At 36.1% G+C, this 12,051-nt stretch overlaps 3 protein-coding genes, 6 long non-coding RNA genes and 1 pseudogene across 10 annotated transcripts, besides 3 other annotated features; 4 read left to right on the top strand and 6 right to left on the bottom strand.

The window, feature by feature from the left end:
* Positions 1-164: 164 nt before the first annotated feature.
* Positions 165-443, bottom strand: SPOM_SPNCRNA.7640. The gene has a single exon (NR_196976.1). It is a non-coding gene; the product is annotated as a non-coding RNA (long non-coding RNA).
* A 21-nt stretch (positions 444-464) lies between these two features.
* Positions 465-813: an LONG TERMINAL REPEAT.
* Positions 814-938: 125 nt separating this feature from the next.
* pku70 (Ku domain protein Pku70) lies at positions 939-3,507 on the top strand. Its single transcript, NM_001355945.2, has 7 exons — positions 939-993; positions 1,043-1,216; positions 1,282-1,464; positions 1,536-1,632; positions 1,707-2,896; positions 2,942-3,151; positions 3,205-3,507. The coding sequence occupies exons 2-7, from the start codon at positions 1,184-1,186 to the stop codon at positions 3,313-3,315; spliced, it is 1,824 nt and encodes a 607-aa protein (NP_001342782.1). The 5' UTR covers positions 939-993; positions 1,043-1,183; the 3' UTR covers positions 3,316-3,507.
* SPOM_SPNCRNA.1264 lies at positions 1,835-3,581 on the bottom strand. Its single transcript, NR_150130.1, has one exon. It is a non-coding gene; the product is annotated as a non-coding RNA (long non-coding RNA).
* A 44-nt stretch (positions 3,582-3,625) lies between these two features.
* On the bottom strand, positions 3,626-3,909 carry SPOM_SPNCRNA.7639. The gene has a single exon (NR_196975.1). It is a non-coding gene; the product is annotated as a non-coding RNA (long non-coding RNA).
* A 172-nt stretch (positions 3,910-4,081) lies between these two features.
* On the bottom strand, positions 4,082-9,398 carry SPOM_SPNCRNA.1263. The gene has a single exon (NR_150129.1). It is a non-coding gene; the product is annotated as a non-coding RNA (long non-coding RNA).
* Positions 4,177-5,396, top strand: SPOM_SPCC126.01C (uncharacterized protein; the record flags this gene model as incomplete). The annotated part of the gene is made up of 1 exon (NM_001023435.3): positions 4,177-5,396. One exon carries the CDS (start codon positions 4,177-4,179, stop codon positions 5,284-5,286), a length of 1,110 nt encoding a protein of 369 aa, NP_588444.2. The 3' UTR covers positions 5,287-5,396.
* Positions 6,967-9,362, top strand: SPOM_SPCC576.17C (pyridoxamine/pyridoxine/pyridoxal transmembrane transporter). Its single transcript, NM_001023434.3, has 2 exons — positions 6,967-7,268; positions 7,444-9,362. Exons 1-2 carry the CDS (start codon positions 7,212-7,214, stop codon positions 8,962-8,964), a joined length of 1,578 nt encoding a protein of 525 aa, NP_588443.1. The 5' UTR covers positions 6,967-7,211; the 3' UTR covers positions 8,965-9,362.
* A 23-nt stretch (positions 9,399-9,421) lies between the features above and the next one.
* Positions 9,422-9,748: an LONG TERMINAL REPEAT.
* Positions 9,749-10,073: 325 nt separating this feature from the next.
* On the top strand, positions 10,074-11,424 carry wtf22 (annotated as a pseudogene). Its single transcript has 6 exons — positions 10,074-10,211; positions 10,381-10,629; positions 10,679-10,957; positions 10,994-11,166; positions 11,207-11,269; positions 11,321-11,424. Coding segments are annotated over exons 1-6 (1,006 nt in total).
* On the bottom strand, positions 10,269-10,977 carry SPOM_SPNCRNA.7638. The gene has a single exon (NR_196974.1). It is a non-coding gene; the product is annotated as a non-coding RNA (long non-coding RNA).
* A 238-nt stretch (positions 11,425-11,662) lies between the features above and the next one.
* Positions 11,663-11,890, bottom strand: SPOM_SPNCRNA.7637. The gene has a single exon (NR_196973.1). It is a non-coding gene; the product is annotated as a non-coding RNA (long non-coding RNA).
* Positions 11,891-11,970: 80 nt separating this feature from the next.
* Positions 11,971-12,051: part of an LONG TERMINAL REPEAT that runs on past the window's edge.

The raw sequence follows: 12,051 nt of genomic DNA, 5'->3' as shown, positions 1-12,051 counted from the left end.
TTTAAACATAGTAGAGTATATTTTCTTAATAATGAAATGCAAGGAATCGTTATTCATTCAATAAGATAAGAGTATAATTACACGATGGTTCACTAAACAATTATAAAACAATATACTTCGCTTACCTTAAGTTAAAAGTTTTAAGAATTAAAAAGCTAAATATTGTATCGCATTTCGAGCAAAAACAGATTGATGAAGCATTCAAACCAAAAAAAAATAATCAGCCTGAAAAAGGAATGACTTAAGACTGACTATTAATTGTTGCTTATTCTCTGTCTCTGTGTTTTATCTTTTGTTACCAGTTGTCGAAGTAAAGGCCAAATTGAAACCCGTGACTAATCCTTCCAATAACTAAGAAAAGTATACCTATTATCAATTTTATATCAAAAATCTAGTCCTTTTCATCGTTCATAAACCTCATTTTTTATTTTTTTCTTCCACACGTTACGAACAAAACCGCAAATTGTCAGCAATACTACACTAAGCTATGATATATTACGTTGCGTTTCACTATATGTCACATGTTCTAATTATATATCGTACCATGTATGATACGATATTGATATTGATCTTAATTAAAATCTATTAATATGTATATTATCTGAATACTATAAATAGAGCTACTGCTGAACCTCGTTCCTCAGTTCAGTTATGAGCTATATTAGTGATAGGTAACATTATAACCCAGTTAATACAATACCTATACTCAGTTGCTACTTATACAACCTGTGTATTGTAATATAATAGATCACAAGGAAAACTCACCGCAGTTCTACGTATCTTTAAATCAGATACCAAACTGCGTAGCCGACACAAATGAACTATAACGAACTAATATTAGTTGCAACTTACGACGGCTTTACTTGAGCTCTTTAAATTTAACGTATTCGCAACAATCACAGTGCGTGTAAAACACCCACTAGAATGTTGACACCATTGTGCATTTTATTATTTTTCTCAAATATTGGAATTGGTGCTTAATAACTCATATTGGTATATCAATATATTAAATTATTTGACATTTAAGATACTAATGAAATAGTTATTTCATTCGTGTGCTTTAGCCGTTATCATCGGACGGTTTACATAAAATATCAGCGTTTTTATAATTACGCGTGCTTCTTTTTTCTTTTTGTCGTATTTAAAAAGCCAAGGAAATTGTTTTTGATAATCTGTTTTTTACATGGAAAACGATGAACAAATAGATGAGACAGAAGTATGACCAATATGGACTGGTAGACGCAGGTGTTTTGAAATTATTATGCTGACGATTGTTTAAAGAATTTTGCAATTGGAAAATATGCCATTTTATTTGTGATTGAAGTTTCTCCCAGTATGCTTGATCCTGTCGATGAATTTACTCCCAGCTCTTTGCAGATGGCACTTATTTGTGCGTACCAGCTGGCGGCTCAAAGAGTAATCACAAATCCCAGCGACATAATGGGTGTATTGCTCTATGGTACTGTAAGTTTAATGCTGCATTTAAATTCACCGACGTTTACTTCTGCCATTAAATGTCTCTAACCACAGCGCAGGAGTCCTCTACGGGCCGATTCGCAAATCAAATGATGCTTTTAGACATTGATCCTCCTGATGCTGAACGTATTAAAAGCTTACAAAGCTTTGAAAAAGGTAAAAGCTTTTAACCGATTACTTTCTTTCATGCTTTTTCCCCACTGATTACTAATTTTGTTCAATTGTTTAAGATTTCCAATTCTCAAAAGAAAAATTCAAACCATGCTCTTGTCAAGTTTCTCTGTCTAGTGTACTTTATCATTGCAGTGTTATATTTACTACTAAAGCTGAAAATTTTGAAAAACGCTTATTTTTAATTACAGATAATGACCATCCTGCTTGGGATGCAACTGAACGCGATATTATTTTGCAGCGTGCTAAAGATTTAAGGGACTTGGATATTCAAGTTCATCCAGTATTTTTGGATCCGCCTACACATTCCTTTAGAATAAACATATTTTATTCTGACTTTTTATATATCGTTTATGGTAGGCAAGATGTGTCTAATCTAGTCAACAGGGGTCAAGCTCAGCTGCAACATATGCTCAATATGATTACAGCTTTACAAAAACCGAAAAGAGCTCATTTTCATTTGAAAATGGATCTTGGTAACGACGTGAGAATTGGAGTTGAGGCCTTTATCTTGTTGAAACGTTTAGAATCAGCCAAAACTAATTGGGTGTATGCAAAAGGTGAGCGATTTGCCGTAGCAGTTCCTCAAAGCAAACAAGTCAGTTTTGCTACGAAAAAGGAGCTTAAAAAGGATGAAATAAGAAGATCGTATAGCTACGGGGGATCATCTGTTGTCTTTGGCTCAGATGAACTTAACAAGGTGAGATCATTTGAGCCTCCTACATTACGGATAATTGGGTTTCGTGACTTTTCAACTCTAAAACCCTGGCACTGCTTAAAGCCTGCTGTATTTTTGAGGCCGAAAGATGATGAAATAATTGGAAGTGGTGCCGTTTTCTCCGCCATCCATAAAAAGCTGCTGGCTTCAAACAAAATTGGTATTGCATGGTTTGTTTCGAGACCAAATGCTAACCCTTGTTTTGTTGCTATGCTAGCGACACCGGGGTCTATTCACATTCGAGACGATTTTGAATTACCGCTAGGTATATTTCTTGTTCAACTTCCAACAGCAGATGATATCCGTAGTCTCCCGCCTATCAATCCGAATCCGATATCCATGCCTAGCAATTTAATCGAAACGATGCAACGTATTTTACGTGGTATGGAGCTGCGTTCATACCAGCCAGGAAAATATAACAACCCATCTTTGCAGTGGCATTACAAAGTTCTCCAAGCGCTGGCGCTTGACGAAGAAATTCCGACTGACTTTGTTGATAATACTCTACCAAAATACAAAGCTATTCAAAAGGTATGAAAGCTTTAGTTGCCTTGTACAACCATGTTAACATTTTAGCGCGTCGGGGAGTACATGGGCGATGTTAATAATATTGTCGCTGAATATCGTAACGATATTTCTGATAAAAACGGAATAAAAGAGGAAGAAGAGGATCAGGGACCAATTGTGAAAAAGGCTCGAATAGAAAAGAGTGGAAAACCTATATTTGCTGAAGATGATCGTCTGAAGCAGCTTTACATCGAAGGAGTTTTGGACAAGGAGATAAAAGTAAGTACTTCATTTATCTTGTAAGATCTTGATTAGTAACAGTTCATATGAAGGCGTTAAAAGTTAGTCAACTTAAAGATATTCTCAGGGATCGTGGACTTAGAGTGAGCGGTAAAAAGGCAGATTTATTAGACAATCTAACGAACTATGTCAAAAAATTATAAACAAGAAAATATTAAAGGATTAAATATCAGCATCATGTTTATGAAACAATAATGGAATCAGGATAAAATTTCTTGTTTATAAAACGATCAAATTATTTTATTAAAGCGTATATGATTAAAAAGCTTTTGAGCATACCAACTCAGAATATAGGGAACAGGAAGAAAAAGAATTTTGCCGCAAATGATAATGTGTATATTGTAGAATGTAATATGTTATTACCTGACTACGTCTTTCTCTGAACTTTCGACAAACAATTCAACCTTCACTAACGTATGCTTCTTTTGAGTGTTTTTTTAATACATATAAGTTAATTTTTTTTTCAAAGTAGTATAAGTCGTAAATTGTATCAATTCTATTTTTTGCCGTATAAGTTAAATATTTTATAGTAATCATAGTCTTAACGTATATTTAAATACTAAGAAGGTATCGGACACCTACATTCACATTTTAAAAAGATTTCTGAGAAAACAGTAGGATGTTAATTAGATCGCGCGAATATGCGTTTTGAACTCAGAAGTCAATTTGTAATCTTAAAGTTCTGCACCTTGTCCTCAATCTAACCATTATAAAGACTGTAGTTTAAACTATAGAAAAAAGGTCTTAAAGCAAATAATACTTTAATAACACTACTTAATTGAATTGCTTTTGATATTTTGTTTCGTAAAAGTGCTGTTTATTCAAAATTACGATTTTTCTTTGCTAAATTTTTTTTCTTTGCATTTCTTTGAATTTTTGTGAAACTTGACGAACATAAAAAGTGCCTAATAACAATTTAAATTTTCAATAAATATTGCACTAACTAATATATGGTCAATACAAGTAACCGAATTCAGCTTTTTATGTGATACGGCGACGATCAAATGCAAACCAACAATCCTTCATACTTTTTTCGCTCCGAGAGTGCGTTGCAAGATGAAAAAAGAAAAGAAGAGAAATCACATAATCCAAATGGGAATCCTAGAAATTTAAAGGCAAAGATTTTGAATATTGAGCTAGATCGGACTACACCAAAAAAGAAGCAATTCCCTAGACTATTTGTGTGTGAAGCTTCTCATATATGCAAACTTTATGACTTGGAAATAAATAAAACTTGCAAAACATATAAGGGACACTCAGGTCCTGTCACATGCTGTCAAATTGAAAGTCTTCGAAAAGACGGCAAAGTACGGCATATTTACACTGGTTCTTGGGATCATACCATAAAAAAATGGAATGTCTCAACAGGTGAATGCGTTGAAACGCTAATTGGTCACACTGACTACGTTAAATGTCTACTGTTACTGGAAGAAGAGGGATTACTGTTATCTGGGTCAACAGATGCTTCCTTAATAGTATGGGATGTTTCTTCTCAACCAAGTCGCCTACTGTACAAGCTTACAGGACATAGTCGTGGAATCGAGTGTATTACCAGACAGCCCAACACAGACATTTTTTGGACGTGTGGCAGCGAAAGCAGTATTCGGTGTTGGCATATTACTAAGGTTGGCGGCAGTCAGTTAGAGGAAGAAGGTTTTTGGGGACACCAGTCCAACGTTTATTGTTTACTGTTTGATCCACAAGATTCTGAGGCATTATGGACAGCTTCGGCAGACAAAACTGTTAGAGAATGGTCCTTGTATCAAGGTATACACGAAGAAACTAGAATGGAACACCCAGACGTATGCACTGATGTTCTTACTCTAGCTGATGGAAATATAGCAACAGCATGCAGAGATGAAGAAATTCGTGTATGGGATACAACAACTGGTAATGTAAAAGATATATATTCTGGGCACTATGAATCAGTGACAAAAATTTTACAGTGGAAATCTTATTTGATTAGTTCTTCCCTGGATCAAACGATAAGAGTGTGGGATTTAGAATATTCTGCAGACAACAACGAAGCAGACGATCACCCATCATTGGGACCCCCTTCTACCAAGTTAACTGCAGAAGAGCTTGCAGAGCTAGAGGAATTGATGAACGATTGATGTTCAACTACTGTTGCAAATAATTCTTACATTTAATCAGTAAAAAAAACGCTCCCTTTTTTGTATAGAATCAGTGCATTGGATTATTAAACGAATATGGAGTTTAAAAAATAAACAAAATAAGGAATCGGATCAAGAAGTTAGAAAATAGATCCTTTTGTCCGAATTCATATATGGCAATGCGAGTAGCTGCTTATAAGGAAAGCCCATCAACTAAAGAAGTAAATATAAGAAGAAAGAGTTGGAAAAGAAAGCAAAAAAAAATTAATTATATGCATCACGTCAAGAGTAAAGCAAGTCTTTGATAAAAGGTTTACTCACCTTTTTCCTAGTAAAACTTTATGGAATGCAGCTCGGCCTCGCACACAATATGACTCATGAATGTTTGGAAACCACTGACTAAATGTACATCCGGTCGAGATGAGTATAATAAATTCGAAAACCCGCTATATGGGTAAATATCCGTAAATTTGAAATTCGAAAGAAGTATGGCCAGACAGTTGCGTGACAACAAAGCATGTCATTCCGATGAGAATAGCCAGAATATTGAAAGGTGAAATGAAAAAGAGAGATAGCAATGTAAAATGCCGACAAAGAAGAGCCTTTGCTAAGAAAAAGGGCTCTTGAAAGTTCGATAGTAACCTAATTAGCTTTGGGGAATTGAAGTGAAAAGAAAAGCATAATATTGGAAAGGCATGCAAAAAGCGCTTTCCCCAATTTTTCGCCAAACAACAATACATAATTTTCGTTTTTTTAACAGAGAATAAGTATACAACAATTCACCTATCTGTATGTAATTAAAGAATGAACATTGTCGCACGACGAAAACCAACGTCAAATCTGATCAAATGTAGATCAAATGGAAAAAAAAAGAAAGAAAGTAAATAACACCAATGATGAATTAAAAGTCATTCTCAGGAAAAATTTCCTTTCGTCTTTCCGCCCAAGTGCCGATATTATCTATGGAGAATTTGATACATGAGTCTATACATGGAAGTATGTGCGAGGCAGAAAAGGTACTAATTTTGATGAATGATTTTTTGTGTTTGGCGCTTTATCAAGCAACCATCAACGCTGATAAAGCTGAAAAAGGGTCGCGAAAATTTTTTTTTCGATACACAGAGTTAAATTCTTGTTTGTAGTGCCGTCAATGTATGAACGGGATGTGTACGACGCCATTTCCCTCCCATTCCTTTATTCACTTTATCCATCCATAAACCTCCTACTTGTTTATCCCCTAATAACCGCCTCTTCCTAGGAATATTAAAGCGATTTCCCCAATAGGGCATTTCAGTGTAGCTTCCCAATTGGCTTTAATGTATCGAAGCGTCGCCCTATGGGGTCATACCACGCAGCGTTTAGCTTCGCCCGTACACATGACGAACGCCCCTTTGGTCATTACAGAGGCAGATCGATGATTGGATTCGCTAAACAGTCATTCATCCAAATACCACCATTCATCGATCGCCTCTTATGCGGGCAGTCGTCGAGACTCCTGGAGACCGCCCTTAGCGACGAGGTAAGAAGGGAGATATCGGCGGCAACTCGGAAACTTACGATCACGGATCAACGGCTACCCATCCAATCAAATTAATAGCGAGAAAAGCCGCTTCTATGATGTCAAACTTAAATTCTCTCTTGAGCAAGTTTAAATAGAGGCTGGTAGCCGGCTCCATCAAAGGGGAACCCATCTTTCCGACTAACCGGATTTGTTTACATTATTCGTTTTGCAGGTATTTGCAGGAAACCCAGCAAAACGTATTCAAGAGTTCGCTGAACTTGACTAATTACCATTGCTTTTTTCCTGTATTTGATCCTTTTTCTCGTCCTTTCGTCTCACTCTCTTTTTGTGCGTCAGTGGGAGACAGCGGTGTCGCTCATTACATATTAGCAAAATGTCAATAACATCTTCGAATTCACACAGCATGAATGATACAAACGATGTGATGCATGTCCATAGTGAGTCTATAAGTCCAAAAAAGGTATGCAGGGCGTTTGACTATTGATTTAGAGGTTGCGCTAGTACCAGAGGATCCTTGGTCGAGTCCTATAGAAAAATTATTTTTTCCCTCTTTCACTTTTTCTTATAAAAAAAAAAAAAAAAAAAAAAGGATGTTGCTCATGAAGGCATTTTCACTAACAAATTCTTTTCTTTAGAACGATTTAGACATTGAGCTGGGAGAATCGGTCGTCGAACCCCATTTGTCCAATAATAGTATCGCCAAACTTGATACATACGAACTCGAAGAGAACGAAGATATCTCTGACTATGCCTATAAACTTGCTGGCATTTCCAATGAACATCCTGCTCATCCACAAAATTGGGGCTGGTGGAAAAAAGCGTACATTGTGTTGCTATCCACGTCACTTCAAATGTATGTATTTTGGACACCCAATTTCTATCCTGGTGTACAAGACTCTGTTATGGAGTTGTGGCACTTGTCGTCTCAGGTCTCACTTTTAGGTCAGAGTATGTTTGTTTTGGGTGTCGCTTTGGGCCCTCTGTTCTTGGGTCCGCTGTCCGACCTTTTGGGTAGGAAGTTGGTTTATATAGGCTCTTTAATCATCTATGTGTGTTTTTGTATATCCTGCGCTCTTGCCCGTAATTATGCGCAACTCGTCATTTCCATGCTGATCATGGGTGTCGTGGGCTCCACCGCTTTAGGCAATGTTGCTGGAGCTGTCGCCGACGTCTTGGGCGATGAAGATTCAAATTGGGGCATGTACATGTTTATTTTCATGTGCTCCGTTGCATCCGTGGGCTCACCCATGGGAACCGGGGTTGCCGAAAACCCAAAGTTGACTTGGAGGTGGTTATATTGGATTGATGTTATTGTAGGCGGATTTTTCATCATTCTCTTCGTCTTTACCCCCGAAACATTGCCCGCCATTGTAATACAACGTTATGAGCAAAAACGTCAAGGGCTTCCAGTTTCCTGGTTTCCCCAGTTCAGCTTGAAGAAACTGGCAAAGGACACATACTTTGTCTTTTTCATGGCCATAAAGATCTTCTTTAGTGAACCCATTGTAAGCTCATTAGGAATATACAACGGCTTTGTCAATGGTCTTTTATATTTCTTTTTACAAGCCATTTGGCCTGTGTATTTCTCAATTTATAAGATGTCAGATATGGCTGCTTCATGCACATATATGGCTGCCATGCCTGCTTGCGTAATTCTCCTCTGGTTTGAGCCTTTACAGTGTTGGTTATATAAGCGTGATAAGCGAAAACATCAAAATCGTCTACGACCAGAAGCACGCTTTATAATGACTCTGTTTTACGTGTGGGGTTTCCCAATTGGTATCTTTATGTTTGCTTTTTGTAGTAAAGTGCATATTCATTATATAGTGTCATTGATCGGTTTGACCATTTTCAATATTGCCGATTATCACATTTGGCAGGCAATGCTTTTGTATGTTACAGATGCATATCCCAATGTTTCAGCATCTGCTGTCGCCGCCTTCGAGCTTCCCTCCAATTTAGGTGCTGTCGGCTTTATCCATCTTAGTGCTTTAATGTTCAGCCGAATGAACGTCCATTGGGCCACAGCCGTCGTAGGCTTTGCTTCCCTCCCTTTAATCGCCTTGATTTATGCTCTCTACTTTTATGGCGACCGAATTCGCGCTCGTAGTAAGCTAGCGTCTCAAAGAGTTCCAATCAACACGGCTGCCCATTAGTCACGAATATGTATGAAGTATAATACATCAAGCTTCATATACCCCATCCGATCGATAAATTGCACCAAAATGTACTTGGTGATCTTACTGATAACTTTGTTATTATAACTTCCTGCATGAAATAATAGGTTGAAACCGGATTCACTTGTCGCATACGCACTTCTTCATACTTTTAATATCTTTCACATTTTGTTTATGATTCTATAATCATGTTTTTGTCGTTTAATAACAATATAAAAGGATTTCACATTTTTTGCCAGAACAGGCTTTTTTCCATTCCCTCTACTCCCTCACATTTAATCCTTTATTTTTTGAAACCGCATATTTAATTGTGAACAATAATAATAATACGGTAATCATTATTATTTACGGGTTACTAATATAAGTGAGTAACTTGATTGTACTGAAATTAATTATGGTAGCTTTGGCTGGATGATATGCATCTTTCGTTTTAGCGTGAGACATTACTACCAACTATACACTACGTTGCGTATCATTATGTTATATGATAGGATAGTTGTTAGATCCGTTAATCGATATTTACATAGATCCCCGATGATAACAATTGTTTGAAAGAATAAAAACAAAGCTACAAACGCACTTCATTCCTTGCACAATTAGAAGCTGTATTAGTGATAGGTAGCAAAACAAATTAAAGATAATACAACACGTATACTCAATTGCTACTTATAGTACCTGTGTATTGTAATATCATAGGTCACAAAGGAAAACTCACCGCAGTTCTATGTATCGTTAAAGCAGATACCAAATTGCGTAGCTGACATTATATTATACTACAACGTTTTGCTTCTCAAAAACGTTTTAAGGAAATCTAAGTTGGGGTGAATAAAAAGGGCAGTGACAAAATAAATGTGTCAGAAGCAATTCACTGCCTCGTTCAGTTTTTTCGTTCTTCTTTTTTTATGCCATTGTTTGAAGGAATTAGTTGGAAATTTGTTTGAACAATTTTATTATTTTGTTAAAAAGTCTTTGAAGTGGTTGGAATTGGACTACAGAGTGAATATTCTTGATTTCGCTGTTTCGTTTGTCGCAATCACAGCAATTAATTCGCGCATGTGTTTTATTAAATAAAGAATGATCTTGATGAAATGAAGAATAATTACACTTCTTTGAAAAGTTCTCTAGATGAAGAAGATGAATTGAAGACAGATCATGAAATCGATTTGGAAAAGGACCACTCCCAGAATATGATTCGGAGGAAGAGGGCGCATTACCTCCATATTCAGGTAAGAATTGTAAATAATAAGAAAGGAATTTACTCAATTGAAAGTTGAAACTTGCCAGTGCTGTAAAATAACTTGGATGTGATCATTGTTTATAGTCGGCCATGCAATGCACACACTTTGATACATGTTCTTTCTTTACTAAAGTATTTCATTATATTAATTCAAACAGATCACGCACTTGTAAATAATCCTCCTAACACACATAGAGAAAACCATTCTTCCGGGACGGCAGATAATTCTTCTACCTCTCCGTTGAAAAAAGCATTTTTATCATTCATTTCAATCTTTGTGCTAAACGTACCCGCAGTTTGTTATCTAACGTATAAGGACGCTCTCTTTAAAGATTATGGCAAAGATGAATGGGTATATTTTGGAGTGTGGTATGCTATTTGCCTAATGATTTTTATTTCTTTATGGTGTAAGTGACACGATAGGACTATTCTTACGTTCATTCACTAACTCATTAGGCTTCTATGAAACTTGGATCAAGGCAGTCAAAGTAACTGTAATTTTTTTGGCACAATGTATAAAGGTGACTGTAATTTCCTTGGCACAATGTGTAAAGGTGATTGCGGTCGGCTTGTATAACTCAAAAAAAGATTTAGTGGTTACAATCTGGTTCGCATGGGTAGTCATTTGTTTTATACTCTTTGGTTGCGTCAAGGATGGTAGACTAAACTTAAATAAGGCACTCATCTGTTCCACATGCAGTATTTCGGCTGCTTTATTTTTCATTTTATTGCTTGGTAAGTGAAATTATCTTGCTAAACGCTAACATACAGTTTGTATTCCAATTTGGACACTTTGCCGTGCATTATCTGGGATGCTACAAGTGTTGGGTATACATGGCATTATCGCACTATTAGTAAACGGTTCAATGTCTTTATTTGGTAAATATTTCGGATGGAGAGGCTACGAAATCGAAGGGTTTGTGCTCTTTTTCTTTACGAAATGGGTTCGTTATATATTCCTGTAATTTACTCTAACCATATCAGAACGTCCAGGTGTACTCAAGAGGATGCGCAACACTACTGGGAATGTTATAGGTTTTATATTAGGTATGTGTATTCAAAAAAACTCTATGAATTATTTTTTACTTACCTGATTAGAAGGTATAGGAAATGCAAGTGGGCGGATAGGAAATGCGATTAGAGGTGCCAACGATAATAATGACATTCCCTTGGGGGAAATGGAAGTTGAAAGCGAAGTATAATTGCGTTATTAATGTAGTTGTCGCTACAGTTGGAAAACCTCTTTACGAAAATCATCAACGCAGAGAAGCTGCGGCGTTTTTTTAAAAATAAGCACCAACATTCTTTAATCATCCTCTTCCTTTATAAGTTTATGGAATATATGCTTAACTTATTCTTCCAGTTATCAAAAATTGCCAACCAATGCATTCTACGATGTTGGATAATGTGCATTGAGGACCGAAGTCTTTATTTATTATGTATGCGAGTCTAATTATGTGTCTTTTTTAATGGTACTCAAGTCACAAACAATAATGGTTTAACTTGTTTACGACAACTTAAAATCAACTAATGAAATCGAAAAACTCGTTGTTCCGCCTTGTTAAATTTACAAATTCATTGTCGTTTATTGCATTCATTTCTCCTTCATCTTGATTCTTAATGAATCAAGCTTAATTATCATTTTTTCTTTTTGTTTAATGGTTCAATTCAAACAAAATTAATGTTTACAAAATAATGAATAGCATAATAAAATATTCAGAACGATGGTTTGTTATAGTAATAACATGTGTCAGGAATACTGCACTACGATATGGCACACTACGTTGCGTATCACTATATGTCACATGTTTTATTTACACATCATATCA

The sequence above is a fragment of the Schizosaccharomyces pombe genome, assembly GCF_000002945.2.
Source record: "Schizosaccharomyces pombe strain 972h- genome assembly, chromosome: III".
Lineage (NCBI taxonomy): Eukaryota > Fungi > Ascomycota > Schizosaccharomycetes > Schizosaccharomycetales > Schizosaccharomycetaceae > Schizosaccharomyces > Schizosaccharomyces pombe.
The sequence above is the reverse complement of the archived record's forward strand: the minus strand, read 5'-3'. Positions and strand labels throughout refer to the sequence as shown.